Here is an 18,437-nt window from a genome sequence, read left to right as displayed (position 1 = left end):
TTCAAGTTTTACTTACTCCAGAAGAGCGTCCGTTGTCTCAAAATCTTAGGCATTTCAAAATGAGAAACTGATTTCGACATGAGAAAATGCATTAAAAGAAAGCGCTTACAGATCAATTACCAGGCTGTACGATTTTGTTTTTGTTTTCATTGCTTTATTCTTAGATTTTGGATGAAGTGAGTTTTCTACGGATTAGCTTGTAAAGTGGCTTTAATCTAAGATGTTGTATTCTTAAGACAGCATTTTAGGTAGAAGTTTCACCCCAATTGATTTGATTAAGCCAAAATATTTTATTTAGCTGCAACTATTTTCATCTCTTCACGCTATCAGTTTTTTTTCTTAATTTAGTAAATATCAAACATTCTCTTCAGCACAAATTGACGTTTGATGAATAATTTTCGCTTTTTTGTATCGTAATTGATGAAGTGACACACCTGCTGACTATCTTATACGCAGTGCTCAGATTACGGAACGATCACAGCAGTCTTACTCAATAAAATCCCATCTGACATTTTGGTTCATGCATAAATCCAGCGCGAAATTATTGTTTAGAGAGAAAAGCAGAAAGTTCTTTTGAGACAAGGAGTAGTCTTCATATGCATTTTAGGGTCAGCATTATCTTTTGATACCTTTTTTGGCCGAATACCACTCGTTTTATCTTTTCCGCTCTTATTTGCTGTCACAATATTGAGTAGTATGTAGCTTTTGTCTTCAAAGGTATTGCGCATTAATAGAGCTTCACAGAGCTTTAAGGTCACTAAATAACCTAACGACTTATAAGAAATCGAAATCGGACATGACTATTTCATTGCGATCAAAGAAATTCTGCTCCAAGTTGTACAATTCTGTTTGATGGCATTGTTTCAGACCAAGCTCAGGAATCAACATCCATGATTTATTCTGGGACACTAAGAGAGCTACTCGTCCTATTATTACGACAGAAGGAGACAGGACAACTGAACTAGACGATGAAGGAAACAAAGCTGAAGATGGTTCTTCAACAGCTGTAGCCACTGCAGATGCAACTAGCAGAGATCAGTTGACACCCTCTATTGACTTAGATGCAGATGATCAGGAGAATATTTACGCCTGGACTGAAGACGAATTAGGTGAGATAACAACAATTTTCGGTGACAGAATGAGAAGTATTACAACTATACTTTTGAACCAAATAGCAGCAGACCTGGAGAGAAGATGTGATTACGTCATATTTTGCCTATAAGATACAGGAGTTCAAATTGGAGGCTCTGTTTTGAGCTAGAATCTCTTCTTGTTATGCTAGAAATATTATGCTCAGTTTACTCTTTGCCCCCATGTTTTCCTAAGAATGCTTCATGGAGACAGTTCATAAATTGACTCATTACAAACGTGTACCGGTATCGAAATAATTGTTCCTACCAAGAATGTGTCCCACGTTTTCGCTTGCCCATTTGCGCTTGATCGCGAAAGCAGCTTTCACATTGCATTTATTTTCCTTATTATGAAACTATTTTTTCTCAAATGTGGAAATTGATTCTTGTTTCCGTCGTAATAACAATTTGCAAATTTAAAAACTCCTTTGAAATGCCAACAATTAAGTACCTAACACAGTGCAAGCCCACTTTTAATGATGTATTTCATATCGCTTCTAATCAAGTCCCACGGGTCATTTATTTATATAGTCGGCTATTTGTTGTTCCGACCCCTCTTGAGGGGGGAGGAACTATATACTCAAATGGGTTTTTTTTTGTTCAGCCAATTTTGGCCGATCGATATATTCATCGTAGAGAGTTGAGACTGATATCATTAGAAAGCTTGTCCAGCGTAGAAATTGGAATTAAAAAGCTTTTTTCTATTTTCGTTTTTTTAGAGGGAGTTATCGTGGTTTAAAATTTTTAGAAAAAAGAGTGAATTCCGTTCATTTTATTCACATTTTTCGGAATTTTGACAGAAAAAATTCGCCAATTTTGCTAAAATTTGTTAGAGTTTTTTTTAAAAAGTCTTGTTGATTTTATTTTTAGGACAAAAAATATTTTCGGCTATTTCTATTTAATTTCTTCGTCAAAAAATTGGCTAAATATTTCAAAATCCAGACTTTTTCATCAAAAACAGTACGAAATAAGTTTATTCAGTCCACTTTGATTAATATTGCAGGAAGTGCCCACCCAAACACCACTAACACAATCTTTTTAATTCCAGAGGGGGCAATTTCAACTTCATTTTCCGTTGAGAGTGCTCTGTAATTAAAACTTTGCCGTTTTTTGCTAACTTTACTGGTTGATTATCAAAAACCCAGCATTTATTTTTGATTTTTTAATTAACGAAATATCTATATCTATGGCATGCGAAAAGTTAGGTGTTCTGAATGCACAAACAGCATTAGCAGGGCTAGCTTTGGACCAATCTTGGACTGTTACAATCCAAAAATAGTTTGGATTGTATCAGACTGTTTTTTTATTAAAAAAATGATCTTTTTTATGTTAATTAAATAACAAAACATTTCAAATCAAAGCTTACTAGTGATAGGTCCAATTGGATTCCAAATCAACTCCAAAATAAGTTATCTAATTCGTTACTGGAAAGCTTATGTTTGGTCTTTTGGACTTTTAAAAATATTTGATTTTTAAATAAAAAATGGCTTAATGAACTTTGCCTCAATTGTTATCTTAATTTGTTAACTTGTAGCTTAGTGTCAGCATTGAAAGAATGCTTCTTCTTTCGAATGAGTTTAAATTCAGTCTTTGTTGAGGTTTTACGCTTTAAGTTATGGTTTTTTGGCTATGATACTACCAGATTTTACATTTTTTTTTAATTTTTGGCTTTTTGCCCATTTTTCAATTCTTCTATAATTGTCGCATGATCACGTAAATGACAGTTCATATATCAAATTATTGGCGTTTAAAATAAGGCGCAGTAGATTATATTAAAATCCTTAAAGATTTAGATTACGGTTTTAACGGCTTCGACACTAATTTCTCGAAGAATTTAATTGAACTTTTTAATTTTGTTTTTAACTGTCTTTTTTACTTTGTCTATTTAGTTTTAAAAAATATGCTGTACAAGGACCCCGTCTTTTTGGTTTTCATGGAAGAATAGACGAGCCGATATTCTGATATTAGTAGATAGCTGATGGCTTTAATGACTTTGAAAACAATTGTTTTCCAAAATTAAAAAAAAAACTCAGTAATCTCCCAATTTGGTTCTTTTTATTGTCTGTTTGTTCCCTAGTCTGTTAATTACCGGCCAAATATGACAATATTGTTGTCCGAATAAGGTGTCAAAAACAATTGGTGTCACAAAATTTAATGTTTTTGAAGAATTCGTTATGCCTTTACTGGCTTCGAAACAGAATTTCCATAAAAAAATCTAATTTTTGATTTTTGTCATATTTGAAGTTCATTTATAGACTTAAAACATATTCTGGATATTTGCAAGTCTCAGTGGCTTCCTTTTGAAGAATAAACGAAACTATTTAATTATTTCAATTTGTATTTAATGGCTTTCATGTTTTTGGAAGTAAAAAAAAACAAGCGTTACTTAATTTTGCCATTTTTTCCTTTTTTTTTACTTTTTAACTAGTTTCATTAATGAGAAGTCACATATTACATTATCAGCGTTCGAAAAAGGTGCAATAAGACATAGTTTGGGGGCCAAATAATGGCTTTACGGCTTCGAAATCATTTTCAGGCAAGTTTTAATTGATTTGTTGTTTGTTGTCTATTTGTTGTTCTTTTCGTAACAGCATAAACAATGTAATACCGACAGTTGTTAATCCCCTTCTATAGAAGCATTAGTTTTTGTAAATCTATGCGATATGTCAGTTGATTTCTAATGGTTTTCATTACTTTGAATTTAATTGTTTTTAATAGTTTTAAGCGATTTTTCAACTTTACTGTTTTTGTTCTTTATTGTCTAACTGTTACCAAACCTTACTATGGACTGGTCCCATATCTTTTCAGGCCAATTACAAGTTATTTTGTTTAGTTTCAGGTTTATCTGACTATATTATGACTTTGTTATTAAGTTTTGTTTTTTTGATCGGACATAAAGTTTTTGATGTAATTAATGCTTGTTGTTGTTGTTAGACTTTGCTGTTCGTCTTGACTCGCTTTCTTAATATTGGCATATCTCAATAATATAATGCATCATGTTTTTCTCCACTGAGTTATTCGCTTTGGAGGCTATCTTTTCGTTCATACAACAATTTTTTTTTGAAAAATACTTGAATTTTTGGGTTTTTCTATCTGTTCTTCATTTGCTGGAGAACTATGTCAAAATTGTGGATGAGCGGGGTCGGAACTTTATGTGCGATCGCACATTACCGAGCCTCCTTGTTTAATTATATAGTCGTTCTGGCAATTTTAACAATAGGTTTAACTAAAGTTGGCATTGGGTATAATGGCATTGCATAACTTGAAATTTGGTAAATTGTCCTGAAACCTTTTTCTTCAACGAAAGCTAATTGTAACTAATAGGCACGGATTATAATTATACCATATTATTTACATGCTAATTTTTGAGCACATCTACAAAATTGAGGAATTATTCTGCTGTTAAACTATAGAATTGGTATATTTCCACTTAATTTATATTTCCACTTCCAGTCTCTCGGAGGGTAATGCGCTTTCAAAAAACGCAAAAAGGTACGACTAAAATGTGGTATCTACTTTTAAGAACGCAATGTTGCGGTGGAATTTAATTTTCATGATTTGACCACCACGCTCATGATAGGAAACACTCCACTTTCTGTATCGAGCACGGCCAATTTTCCCTGGCAGTTTGTAATTTGGGTTTACTTTTTATAAAGTATTAAGATATTAAAAATGAAATCTTTCAATAGAAGTTTATATTTTCTAGCAATGCCTACCACCCCGACGTACAAGTCAATCTTCTCGAGGGACTTAAGGAAGAAAGTGACAGTGTTTGGAGAGACGCCGCCTTCAGTCGAGGAGGTCAAGTTCAGTTATGATGATGACCTCAGATATGTCAGACCCAATTCCAGGGAGTTCAAGGACAAAGTCGCTCAAATTAGGTTAGGGATGACACCAAATCTTACATAAAGACAAGACGCTTCGTGCGAGCCTCTGCGTGGAAAATGATGTTCCAACATACTTCTTAAGTTTGTCACAACTTTTTTATTGTTCCGTTAGGAAAACATTTTTAAAACGATCAAGTTTGCGAAGCTCAAATTGAAGTTATTTTTTGGACCAACTCTGATTAGAACTTTCTTTAATATTTTCATTTTGATAGAATTCACATTCATTGTCAATTAATTACGTTGCCACAAAGAGCAGCTCCTAAGGAAATTGAAGTCCAACAAGATCAATCAGTCCGACGAAAACTCATTTGAAACAAAAATAAAACAAACAAAGACAGTATTTTGCAAAAACACATTGAAGCGATGTCTTCAGACGTTAGACATAGAAAAAAAATTAATTACTGATGTTTTTCTCATCTACTTTTTTTTCTAAATGAAAATATGCATAAAATCTTCATCAGTTAATTCTTTTCAACAAATTGTTAACGGGTATCAGGTTGACATCAAAAATTAGAATTGTAGAGTAGATCAAGTTTTGTCTTGTCTTTTGATATGAACTCTGTCTAAAATAATTTTCAATTCGTTTGTCTCGTGTTAGAGAATTTCTAATTTTTGAACATCAAGATTGAAATAAAACAAAAAAATGGTTCAATATCTCCCTGACAAATCGAAGAAAAATTATGAGCTACAAGTTTTTAATAGGCGCACAGCGATAGCTGGGGCTATTATTCGCCTTCTCTTTTTTTGTTTTCGTCGTCAAGATTTTTGTTACGACCATATGACGTCACAACCACTTCAAATCTGCTTTTTGTTCAGTCGTTCATGCTATTTCAACTGAAGTGCGTGCGTGACGTCATTTTTCGCTCTTAGTGGAGCGAGTTTTTTTGTTCATTCGAGTGATTAAAATTTTGGTCACACGTGACTTACCTCACTCTCAAAAATGACTTCCTGACTCTAAAACTGACTTTGTTTTACTTTCATTCAAAGAGATAGGGCCAAGTGAATGTGTGTCTCCACTCTAAAAGAAAGTTATCTGAGAGCTTTTTATAGAGGCAGCAATAACTTATACAGATTTTTAATCCAAATTTAACATCTCAGCATTCAATGAAAAGAATAATTTGTTTGGTCTGTCTTTTTTTTACTGTTCTTATTGAGACTGCAGATCTAAGAAGCTATTGCAGCTATTTTCTGGCAATCTGCCATCTATGTTTTAACAATTTTTCTTGTACTGCAATGCGAAAGTTCTTAGGACTTTATTTTCCAAACCAGTTGACTCTGTTAATTTTACAATCAATTGGGAGTTAACTATCGAAATTAAGGTCAACCAATTATGTCGGAAATTGAAATAGTTATGAATGTGACCGTTTCAGTTATTCTCAGAATGACGTTCCGATTCACTTTTGAATAAATCATTTCTCCAACTGCATTATTGTGTACCTCAGATCAGATGTTCTTCTCTTGAAATATTTAAATCGTTAATTGACTTAGAATAATCCATCTATGACCTTGTTTGGGACCATAAGTTGAAATTTTTTCAGTGGTTGTTGCATCATCACCAAGTGTCACCGCATCAGCTTTTTTTCTTAAAAAAAGACCTCTGGAAAGACTCCGAATCTGGTCTGATGGAAAATGGTCGTTCGGTACGGGCGTCTGTTGATAATGAAAGTTTCTTAAAGTGTTGCATAAAATCCGTTCTTACTTATTGATCTCTTACAAAGTACTGTTTTTTTGCAATTTGAGTTTTTTTGCAATTCGAAAAGCTTCAGAAAAGAGATGAGGATCCAAAAATTGAAGAGAAGTCTGATTTTTGAGAAATCTGAAAGTTTTTCTCTGGTTTTATACCTTGACATAGTAAAGATCAACATGATAAAATTATGGCCATCACAAAAATATTTATTGAACTATAATAATTCAGTGCCGATTTACTACGTAAGTATGGCCTGCTATAAAATTTCCGAACTGTCGCAAGCAGGCTTCTTTCTTTGAATGCAAAATATTCCAGGATTGAGTTGCAACTGAAGCACGGAGAAACAACGTGGTCAGTAAAGAAGAGTTTTGTGGATCTTGTGACGCTGAATAGGAGTTTCATCGCTGCCAGAGCGAGGACCAAGATGCGCCAGATTGCCCAGAGAGAGACCTCAGAAATGGACATGCCACACCTCCCGGATGTTTCAAAACTGTTCTACCGTGCCCAGGATAATGTGCCCAAATTCGGAGACGTTAGCCATGTACTTTTTCCATCTATTAATTTTATTTTTCTTTCACCAAGTAAGTTAAGTTTTTTCGCTATGCGGTTAATCTAACGCGGAAGAGTTGTGTCGCATTATCGTTAAAATTTTGCTCAATCAATCAATTGCTAATTTACATTTGGAGTTTAATTCTGCACTTCAGTTCTAGGGAGCCCTAATTTTAACAGATTGTAGCATATCACCTTGTAAACTAAAACTAGCTGTTCTGTTTAAAGAAAGCAAGATGAGTCAGAATTAAGTTCACATTTGTTTGAAAAGGTTATTTCTTTCCCCATGAACAAAATTGTATAGCGCCTTACAAGACAGCCTATGAGAGTCTGTTTGTGGCGTAGTATGTTGCAAAAACATCTCAAGCATATCAAAAAGGATCTTTTTTGCTAGAAAAGTCTATTTTCATCAATAGAACAACTTGAAGCACTTTCTGTGAAATTTTCTTGAAGAGCGACTGACCTTCTTTGACAAAGTAAAATTAACTGAAAACTTTAAACTCGTTTAATCTTTTAACCAGTTGTAGAAACTCCAAGCATAATCATTTATTGTAAAAGAACAATGCTTATCAGTGAAACGTGATGTTCAACACGAGAAATCAATCGTATAAACTTAAAAATTAAACAAGGCGGCTCGGTAATGTGCGATTGCACATAAGGTTCCGACCCCGCTCATCCACAATATTGGCATAATTGTCTACCAAATGAGGAACAGATGGAAAAACACAAAAAATTCAAGAATTTTTCAAAAAAATAACTGGTGTATGAACGAAAGGAGAGCCTCCAAAGCAAATAACTCAGTGGAGTAAAATAAGATGCATTAGATTGTTGAGATATGCCGATATTAAGAAAGCGAGCGAAGACGAACGGCAAAATCAAACAACAACAACAAACATTAATTACATCAAAAGTTTATGTCCGTTTTAATAAACAGAACTTAATAACAACGTCAAAATAGCGTCAGACAAAACTGAAAATAAACGAAATAACTTGTAATTCACCATAAAATACGGTTATTCACCAGTTCATAATGAAGCTTGGTAACAATTAGACAAAAATGAACAGAAACTCTAAAGTTAGAGAATTCGCTGCTTTTAAAAAAAAACAATTAATTTCAAAGTAATGAAAACCATTAGGCAGCAACTAAAATATCCAATAGGTTTACAATTACCAATGCTTGTTTAGAACTGAATTAAGAACTCTTGGTATTCAATTTTTTATGCAGTTACAAAAAGAAAAACAAATGGACAACAAACAATAAATCAATTAAAACTTGCTAGAAAATGCTTCGGAAGCCGTAAAGCCATACTTTCCCCCCCAAAAATGTTCGATTGCACCTTGGTCGAACACCGATAATGTATCATGTGGCCGCTCATTAATGGCATAAGCAATAATTAGATAAAAAAATTGCAAAATTATGTAATACTTGTTTTTTTTCGAAAAAAATTTATTTCCAAAGACATAAAAGCCATTAATTACAAAATGAAAAATTTGAATAGCCCTTGAGACCTTCACTTATCCAGAATTTGTCTTACGTCTACAAAAAGAACGTCAAATATGACAAAAATCAAAAGTTCATTTACTTTTTTTTGTGAAAAACCCGTGTGGAAGGCAGTAAAGTCATAACGAATTCTCTTAAAACGTTAGATTTTGTGACACCAATCTCTTTTGACATCTTTCCTTGAAAAGAATTATGTGACCTCTCATTAATGAAACTAGGTAATAATTGGACCAAAAAGAAAAAATCAAGATTATGTAATACTTGTTTTTATCGAAAAAAATTTATTTCCAAAGACATGAAAGCCATAATTACAAAACAAAAGAATTGAATAGGTTCGTTTGTTCTTCCAAAAGAAGCCCTCGAGACCTGAAATTATCCAGTACAAGTCTTACGTCTACAAAAAGAACGTCAAATATGACAAAAATCAAATACTAATTTACTTTTTTTATGAAAAACCCGTGTCGAAGCCAGTAAAGTCTTAACGAATTCTTTAAAAACATTAGATTTTGTGACACCAATCTCTTTTGAGACCTTCCCTTGAAATGTATTTTGTGACCTCTCTTTAATGAAACTTGGTAACAATATCCTACGTCTACAAAAAGAAGGTCAAAGAAGGTCATCCCCTGACAAAAATAATGTCATCTTTACCCTTTAATTAATGAGACCAGGTAACAAACAGACAATAAAAGGAACAAAATTGCCTAGTTGAAATGTTTTTTTTTCATTTTCGAAAACAATTGTTTTCAAAGTCATCAAAGCCATTATCTATCTTCTGAGACAAAATTAAAAAATTCAATTAAATTCTTCGAGAAAGTACTGTCGAAGCGGTGAAGAACCACAATCTATATCTTTAAGGATTTAAATATTATGAATTGTGCGTTTTTTGAACGCGAAAAATGTGATATATGAACTGACAATAACTTGATAATTTGACAAAACTAGAAAACAGGAAAAATGGGCAAATATCTAAAAATTAAAAAAAAATTGTGAAATCTAGTAGTATCAAAGCCAGAACACCATAACTTAAGGCGTAAATTCACAATAAAGACTAAAATTGAATTCAGCAGAGAGAAGGAGCACTCTTTGATTGCTGACACTAAGCCAGAAGTTGATCAACTTAAGAGAAATAGGGAGGCAAAGTTCAAAAGCCATTTTTTATTTAAAAATCAAATATTTTAGAAGTCAAAACGACCATAAGCTTTCAAGCAATTAACTAGATAAATTAATTTCGTGTATTTAGGAAGCCAATAAGACCTATCACTGGTGAGCTTTGATTTGAAATGTTCTGTTATTTAATTAATATAAAAAAGATCGATTTTTTTTTATAGAAAACCGACTGACGACAATCCGAATTATTTTTGGATTATAACGGTCCAAGATTGGTACAGAACTAGTCCTGCTAATGCTGAGTGTCCATTAGGAATATTGAAGTTTTGGAATATCATTGATATAGATATTTTGTTAGTTAAAAAATCAAAAATAAGTGCTGCGTTTTTGATAATCAACGAATGAAGTTAGCAAAAAACGGCAAAGTTTTATTTACAGAGCACTCTCAACGGAAGATGAAGTGAAATTAGCCCCCTTTTCAGTCTACAAAGATTGTGTTAGTGGTTTTTGGGTGTGCATTTACTGCAAAATTAATCAGAGTGGACTAAAGAAAGCTATTTCGTGCTGTTTTTGATGAAAAAGTCTGAATTTTGTGAAATATTCAGCCGGAATTTGTGACAAAAAAATCAGTGAAAATAGCCGACAATATATTTTGTCTGTAAACGTAAAATCAACCACATTTTTTTGAAAAATTGTTTTAAATTTTATCAAAGTTGGCAAAATTTTTGTCGAAAATTCCGAAAAAAGGTGAATGAAATCAACGGAATTCACTCTGATTTCTCGAAAGTTTAAACCTCGATATCTCCCTGTCAAAAACGAAAATCAAAAAAATCTTATAAATTCCATATTCTGCGCTGTACAAGCTTTCTAAGGATATCAGTCTCAACTCTCTACGATGAATATATCGATCGGCCAAAATTGACTGAACAAAAAAAAACCCATTTGAGTATATAGTTCCTCCCCCCCCCCTCAAAAGGGGTCGAAACCAAAAAATCTTTTAATTGAAACTACTTGATTGAATATGTTTTTTATGTTGAGTTTGGAATTTTAGAAGAACTAACTCTATTATTATTTTTCAAGCCTCAAACTTGCAAAATCTTTTCTTTTCAATTTTAGTCAAACCTACAAAAAATTCTCTCAGAGAAAGATGACCCTCAAGTCCTCAAAATATCAATTTGACAAGGGGGCTCAATAATGCGCATTTGCACATAACGTTCCAACCATGATCAATCATATTTTTGCCACTATACGACAAAAACAAAAACTCATTAGGGCCGATGACAACTGCCATTAAGGCGCTTAAAATGCAAGACCAACAACAAAATCAAATAAAAACAACAAACAATACTAACGACCAAAACTCAATGTCCATCCGTTTTTTGAAAAAAACTTATTGAAAAAGTCAAAAATAGTGTCAGATAAAAAAGTGAAATAAACCAAACAACTTGCATTTCACCAGAAAAGATATCGGACCTGTCTTTTTTGAGAATAATTAACAAGTACACGGAAAACAAAAAGGACAAAATTAGAAAATACGCTTACACTTTTTAAAAAATAATAAATTCAAAGTCCTCAAAGCAATTAGCTATCAATGGAAATTATTCAAACGCTCTTTTATACCTTAAAACAGAACTTTTGAAACTGTTAATCAAACTCCCATACGACTACTAAAGGAACAAATACAGACAAAAAGTCATTTCAATTTTGCGTGGAAACGGTGTCAGCGCCTATAAGATCAAAATTTACAACAAATGTAAATAAAATATACAGCGCTTTATTTAAATGCCATTGTTGTGATATGAGACTTCCCACTAATCTGCCAATAATGAGATGACCGGAAAAGGCAGAAAAAGTGAACCTCAAAAAATGGAAAATGTCAAAAAATAAAAAAAATAAGTAAGTACTCGTAGTACCAACGCCAAAAATGCATTGTAAAATTTAAACACCCATTCAAGACTACATTATAATACACTGGAAAAAGAATGAGATTTATCTCTATAATGAGATTATCCTAAAAGTTTGCAGAAAGTAGATTGCTTGTGGCAAATCTCAAAAAACCATTATTAAAAGTTTTTCAAAACATTAAGACACTTAAACCCAGACCCACCAACTAGAAAATGTCAATAGATTAACGTGTAACTTCAAAATACTTAGTAAGCCAATTGTACTTATCATTATTGTGATAAAGTCTGCACGTCAACACTGAATAGTGACATAATTCAAATTTTCACTAACAATTTCGTGCAACCGGCGTTGAAGTTAAAAAACATATGCTATTCGCTGAAATTGTTATGCATACTTACTGGCACGTAATTTTGACTTGTCAATAATTGAGATTTATTTTGAAAACAGTCTAATTTGTATTGAATGTGAAGAAAAAATAATAAAGCAAATGCAATTCGAAAAAATATATAAAGCGCCACATCCGAATAGTTTTTGAACTGTAGAAGTACACATCTATACTTAAAGTGGTCTTACCGCTGCTTCTTCTCCATTAAAACAAAAAAATTGTAACAAATGATACCGAAATTGTTTTTTTTACCAAAAATTATTATATCAAGAATATACGATGAATTTTGGATACTTATCCATTTATAAAATCAAAAAAGCATATACATCAAAAAGCATTAGATAGTTGCGTTTAAAGCTCCCGGGATCATAAACTAAATTTTTGAATAATTAGACTTAGTTATAAGAGTACCTACTTAATCCAACCTCAAGAATTCATTAAAAAATTACGAAAATTTTTTTTTTGGAGCCATAAAACCTTTAGCTTTACCCATAAGACAAATTATTGTTTCATTGGACCCTATTCGAACAAAGTGGACCTCTTTTTAATTGTAAAAAGACCTTATATTTGAAAAAAGACTTTCTAGTAATTGGGGTGAAAAAATTGCACAAAAATTTTAAACAGGTTTGAACATTTTTTATTGGATAAATCAACGATGAGGCCAAAACTGGTCTCGCTATTGCCGGGCGGCTTTTAAACAACGCAATTTCGCATATTTAACATATTACGCAAGTTTTTTGGCAAACGTAAATCCTAATGTATTAAAGATAAATTGTGCTTTTCTCATGAATATGTGTTTAAATTAGCGAAAGACCACAATTTGCTATTTTTTGTTTTTTTTTGAAACCGGGGGTACAATCTGAGACAAGAAAGAATATGTAAGCAGTCTTTATTTCTGTATCACCGGTGAAACTGGAAGAATTGGGCCAAATAGGTGTAAATGAAACATTTTCTTACAAAAAATGGGGAATGTTGAATTTCTTTAAAAATAATTGGCTGAAAATTTTTCCAAAACAGTTGGTTGAAAGAATTCACCGACTCTTTCTTATCTTTACGCGTAAAATCAATTATACTATCTCTTACAATTTTTTCAGAAAAAAAGCAAAATTCAAAAAAAAACTCTTAAAAACAAAATTCTGCGATTGTCAATTTTTATATTAATACCACTCACAACCCTGAACGATGAATATATCGATTGGCGAAAACTGACTGAAAAAATAAAAACCCGGTTGAGAATATAGTTCTTTCCCCCACTAAAGTGGGTCGGAACGATAACATTTTCGTCAAAAGGTTTCCGCAATACGTTTTACCTTAAGATTTTATTATTTCAGGTCCCTATAATTTACGATAGTATTTTGTAAATCAAGGGAGCATCTTTTATGTTACAAAAATTTCCAGTTAGAAATTGTCACTGCCACTTCCAGTGAATGCAGAGGACGATGTAGCATTTGTTTATATAGGGAAGCAATTTGAAAAAAATTATAATTGCAAAACAAAGTTTGGAGATGATTTGATCTATTGTGGATGCTTTGCCCAAAATAGTTATGAAAGAAAAATTGTTGCGTTTATCGAAATAATTTCTGTTTTTGAATGGAATTTTAACAATTTTTCGTATAGGAAATAAATGGAGTAAAATTTTGTATCATCAAGAGGACCACGGATTTTAAGTTGAAAGCCTAAAAATCGGGCGAGTTTGGAAAATAAACTCGCAAGAGGGAAATCTCTAATTCAAAACCCTATTTGCACCAATCTTTCAGCTTCTTGGTTCTACTCGAAAAAAAAATCTTGATTTGAGACGTGGAATTGAGATGAACTTTTCCTCAAAAAAAAAAATTAGAAACAGAAAATTTTCAAAATTTGACAAAAATTATTTATTCAGAAGTTTAATTCTTCAGATCTTCATTTCTTCAGAAGTTTATTTCTTCAGATCAATTTTAAAAATGTTTACGCTTTAATTTTTTTATTCTGAGCTAAAATCTGCTCTTCATGAGATTTGGTGCCCCTTATTACAGTTCAAAGAATTTGAATTGTATTGGGGCGCTGTCTTTTTATATGGTCTGTTCACACATTTTCATGATTTTTGAAGTCAAATCGGAGTAGTGATTTTGGTCTTGCCAAAACAGGAAGTGAAGCGAAAAAGCAAGGGTTTTGCGGCGTAAATTTTTTTGCTCTAATCTAGTGTTTTCTGTTCACATGAGGCAAGTTCATTTTGATTTTTACTGTGTTTTCAATATTTTGGACGGGATTTTTTCTAAATGGTTTTCCCAATCCATTCATTGTTCATTCTAGGCCTAGTTTTTGGTTTGAACCAAACTTCATTTCTCGCTAGTGGTTTTTTTGTTCACATGCGGCATTTTGAAACTGATTTTCTGTTTTTTTTAAATTATTTTAATCTGATTTTTTAAGAAATGGATTTCCCAATTCATTCATAGTCCTTTTTAGGTCCAGTTTTTTGTTTAGCCAATGAAAATTCTTTGAATTGTACGTCAGGACTTGTCCTGCTATATTTTTTAATTATGCAGAAAAAAAGAGGTGTGAACTTATTGCAGAAATATAAAACGGCCTGGCATATGCATCCCTTCCTTTCTACAGAAGAGAATAAGAGGTAGAACTATGCATTAAATTGAAAAGTACCTTTTTAGAGCTGTACAATTTTCATTTGTAGATGTAATCTACAGGTATCTAGTTGTAATAAATGAACAATTCAGTTTGTTTCAGGAGCTGACGACATTCAGGGTTCAACTTCTAGCCTACTTAAACTCCCTGATCAAACACCATGCAAACGAAACAGCCCTCTTTCGATTCCTACAGTGCTCTTTTTTCTCATTCATTCCTGATCTCGGCCAGAAACAAATCGAAACTTCAGTTAGACGAAGGAGAACGAAACACGTGAAAGCTTTTATGAGTTGGAAATTTACTTTAGCTGGCTGGCTATTACAAAAAGATTCTTGCATTTTACACGTAGTCGGATCTCGAGTTGTGGATGTGTTGCTTATCGATCAAGCTTTCCGGGTGGAAAAAATTAATAAAAATCAACTGCAATTGACAAGCTATAACAAAACTTCAGTTTATCAACTTAGCGAAAAAGCTATCGGACCTTGGAACGAATCGCTAAAGCGACTCAAAGCTTCATGTGAATACGCAAAACCAGGCCCGAACGAATCATTTGCACCCGAACGTCCAAACAGTCGTTGCATGTTTTTCATTGATGGGTTTAAGTATTTTCAGTCGCTATATCACGCTTTAATGAGTGCACGTGAAGAAATTTTCATAACAGATTGGTGGCTGACGCCCTCTTATTACCTAATAAGGAAATACGACCAGGGTGACGAACATAAATTAGATCCGAGGTATCGACTTGATCACGTTTTGGAGACTAAAGCAAGGCAAGGCGTTAGGGTTTATATTTTACTGTACAAGGAAATAAAATGGGCAATTGGGTTGCAGAGTAAAGATGCAAAACGGGTTCTGTCGTCCTTGCACCCAAACATTAAGGTTATGAGGCATCCGTACATTGGGACTCTTCTTTGGGCACATCATGAGAAGATTGTGGTTGTGGATCAATTGATCGCGTATGTTGGTGGAATCGATATCTGCTTCGGACGATGGGATGATATGTGAGTAGCCAATGATGTTCTCTGTTTGCACCTCTTCAAATCAAGGGGAGCTGAAATAAGCGAATTACGCATTAGCAGACGCTTCCTATTTGAAAAAAAAATAGCAGTCAAATTGACAGACAGCGTCTCCTAAAACTTTTGAGATGAGAAGGAAATAAAACTCAGAGCCTATAAAAGCACGTGAAAAAGGATACATAGTTTTTTTGAGGTGGCGATTGTTTGCGCTATAAAATGATCGGTGGAATCCAGTTAAACACCACAGAAAGAAAATGGGTGTACCTTTCCGATAGTCCAAAAATTACCCAATTTTCGTTACTCCACAATGTGCCCAATTTCAAAATAACCAATATGCCAATATACCCAATGCCAATTTACTCAATTTATTCCCTTTGATCTTTTCGCTCAATAATCCGATTACAAATTAGCACTCGGTATTACAAGCATGATTTATCATACTTAAGCGGATAATTTATTCCCATTGTAATAGCTTCATATCAAATCCGACCGGCTGCTGAGGCATGGCCATGGCGCACGAGGCAAATGCATAAGCAAAGTATCATGCTAGATAATCGTAGTGGTAAATTCAACATTAGGATAAAATATTGGGTATATTTCACCCCCAGTACAATAGACCATAGCCAGCAGATTGCCGGAAAATAGACGCTTGTGGCCTTCCATGTAATTGAAACAACTAAGGAAATAAGATAGAAAGATTAACTACCAGTCCTTTAATAGACCCCAAGAATTTTTGGGTTTGATTTGAAACCCTAAAAGAGCTTGTTCAAAATTAATATTCTAAAATGCAAAAACTCAAAAATCTTTTACTCAAGAATTAGGGCACTACTTAGATGCACACTATTGACCTTTAACTAATAAATGTTTATAAAATTTAACGTTCATTAAGTGAGTTCAGAAGTGTTTATTTTGATTGACGTAAGAGAGGCAACTAATATAAAAGCAGAACAAATGATGTAAAGCACACAAATTTTAAATGCAAAGCGGTAGAAGTTACTGAAAATGAAAAAGTCAATGGCCGCAAGAATCGTCGATGCCGAAGACCAATAGAAAAAAAAACATAATCAGTAGACTCCAGAATCGACTCGAAGCAAAAAAAAATAGCTTACTCTAGTACACCAATAATTGGTACATGTACTTTTTTTATACTATTCATTTTGAAACAACAACCGAAGTAAACAAACTATCGGTTGGAAAAAAAAACAAATTAGGAAAAAAATTCTTGGTAACTTATTTAAATTGCAACTCGAAAAGCATTGAGTATGATAGATTGTCTGGTATAATTAAACTTAGTTCACAATTTGACTCTCAAACGATACCACCAAAACATAACCAACTATACATTTCGAAAAAGGAGGAAAATTGAGCATAAGTAAAGAACAAAACTGAGCACAAGATATATGTAATCAAAATTTTAATTGTTTGGACCATAAACCATAAACCTGTCAACAACTCTGAGATAACAACTCAAAATTTTTAATTGTTTGGACCATAAACCATAAACCTGTCAACAACTCTGAGATAACCGTTACACCTGAAAAATAGTTCTGAAAGTCAGAAAAAATGTAAAGAAAAAAATATGTAAGAAAAAAGAATGTCCGAATAAGGAAAAAGTTAAACAAATAGTTTAAACTTAGCCTATTTAAGTTTGCTAAAACAAGTTTTAACTGATATTGCCGTGTCAGAAGGCCACGAAAACAAACATAGAAGCTCAATTCAACCAACTATGTAACACCAATCAGTGAAAATATGAAAAAGAGTACAAACACCTTTGAAAAAACGTCTTAAAACGGCGAAATCATAAAAATAGCTCAAGATTGCATATGAAACAGTCATACAAGACTGAAATGGTCAAAAAGGCTTCCAATCGTACAGTAACTTGTTAATATGGTTTAGGAATTCCACTTTACCAAAAATGAAGTAAAATTTAGAAAAGCTGCTTCGAAAATGTCGCACGTGATCAAAACATTTCGCTCGCTTAGCGAATTTTTTTTTACACCTACTTTTCTTGATCTCTCAAAAACGCGATATGAACGAAATTCACCCTCACTGCTCTTCAATTATTCAATTGTTTGTCCTTGCATTGACTTCCAAAGAGGCATTGACTTTTGCATCCTTTTTTAAATACACTCCAAAAAATTATCGATCAAAAAAGACGCTCCACCAATACTCCTCTTCGAGTCGTAAAAAAACAAGGTCCCCAATTATAGCCGCTAGTGCTTCGCGGCTATTAGAAAGAAGCATTTATCGAATTTGATTTTTTGACTTGTATTTTAAATCTAACTGTTTCTCCCTGGATTTAAAATTAATCCTTTCCTAAGGACGCATCGATTAAGCGACGCTTGTGGCCTTCAATGTAATTGAAACAACTAAAGAAATAAGATAGACAGATTAACTACCAGTCCTTTCATAGACCCCAAGATTTTTTGGGTTTGATTTGAAACCCTAAAAGAGCTTGTTCGAAATTAATATTCGAAAATGCAAAAACTCAAAAATCTTTTACTCAAGAATTAGGGCACTACTTAGATGCACACTATTGACCTTTAACTAATAAATGTTTATAAAATTTAACGTTCATTAAGTGAGTTTAGAAGTGTTTATTTTGATTGAGGTAAGAGAGGCAACTAATATAAAAGCAGAACAAATGGTCTACC

At 33.0% G+C, this 18,437-nt stretch overlaps 1 protein-coding gene across 4 annotated transcripts in view; it reads left to right on the top strand.

Moving 5' to 3' along the window:
- The window catches only part of LOC142344581 (phospholipase D1-like), a 50,867-nt gene that overhangs the window by 18,291 nt on the left and 14,139 nt on the right, over positions 1 to 18,437 (top strand). For 3 of the 4 annotated variants that reach the window (XM_075396365.1, XM_075396363.1, XM_075396362.1), the window contains exons 5-8: positions 868 to 1,109; positions 4,837 to 5,011; positions 7,020 to 7,245; positions 14,870 to 15,768. In XM_075396365.1, coding sequence (XP_075252480.1) covers positions 868 to 1,109; positions 4,837 to 5,011; positions 7,020 to 7,245; positions 14,870 to 15,768 — 1,542 coding nt within the window. The remainder of the gene's footprint in view (positions 1 to 867; positions 1,110 to 4,836; positions 5,012 to 7,019; positions 7,246 to 14,869; positions 15,769 to 18,437) is intronic. The other variant, XM_075396364.1, reaches the window with a different exon arrangement.

This window comes from Convolutriloba macropyga, chromosome 8 (genome assembly GCF_964194025.1).
Source record: "Convolutriloba macropyga chromosome 8, txConMacr16.3, whole genome shotgun sequence".
Classification (NCBI taxonomy): domain Eukaryota; kingdom Metazoa; phylum Xenacoelomorpha; order Acoela; family Convolutidae; genus Convolutriloba; species Convolutriloba macropyga.
The sequence above is the reverse complement of the archived record's forward strand: the minus strand, read 5'-3'. Positions and strand labels throughout refer to the sequence as shown.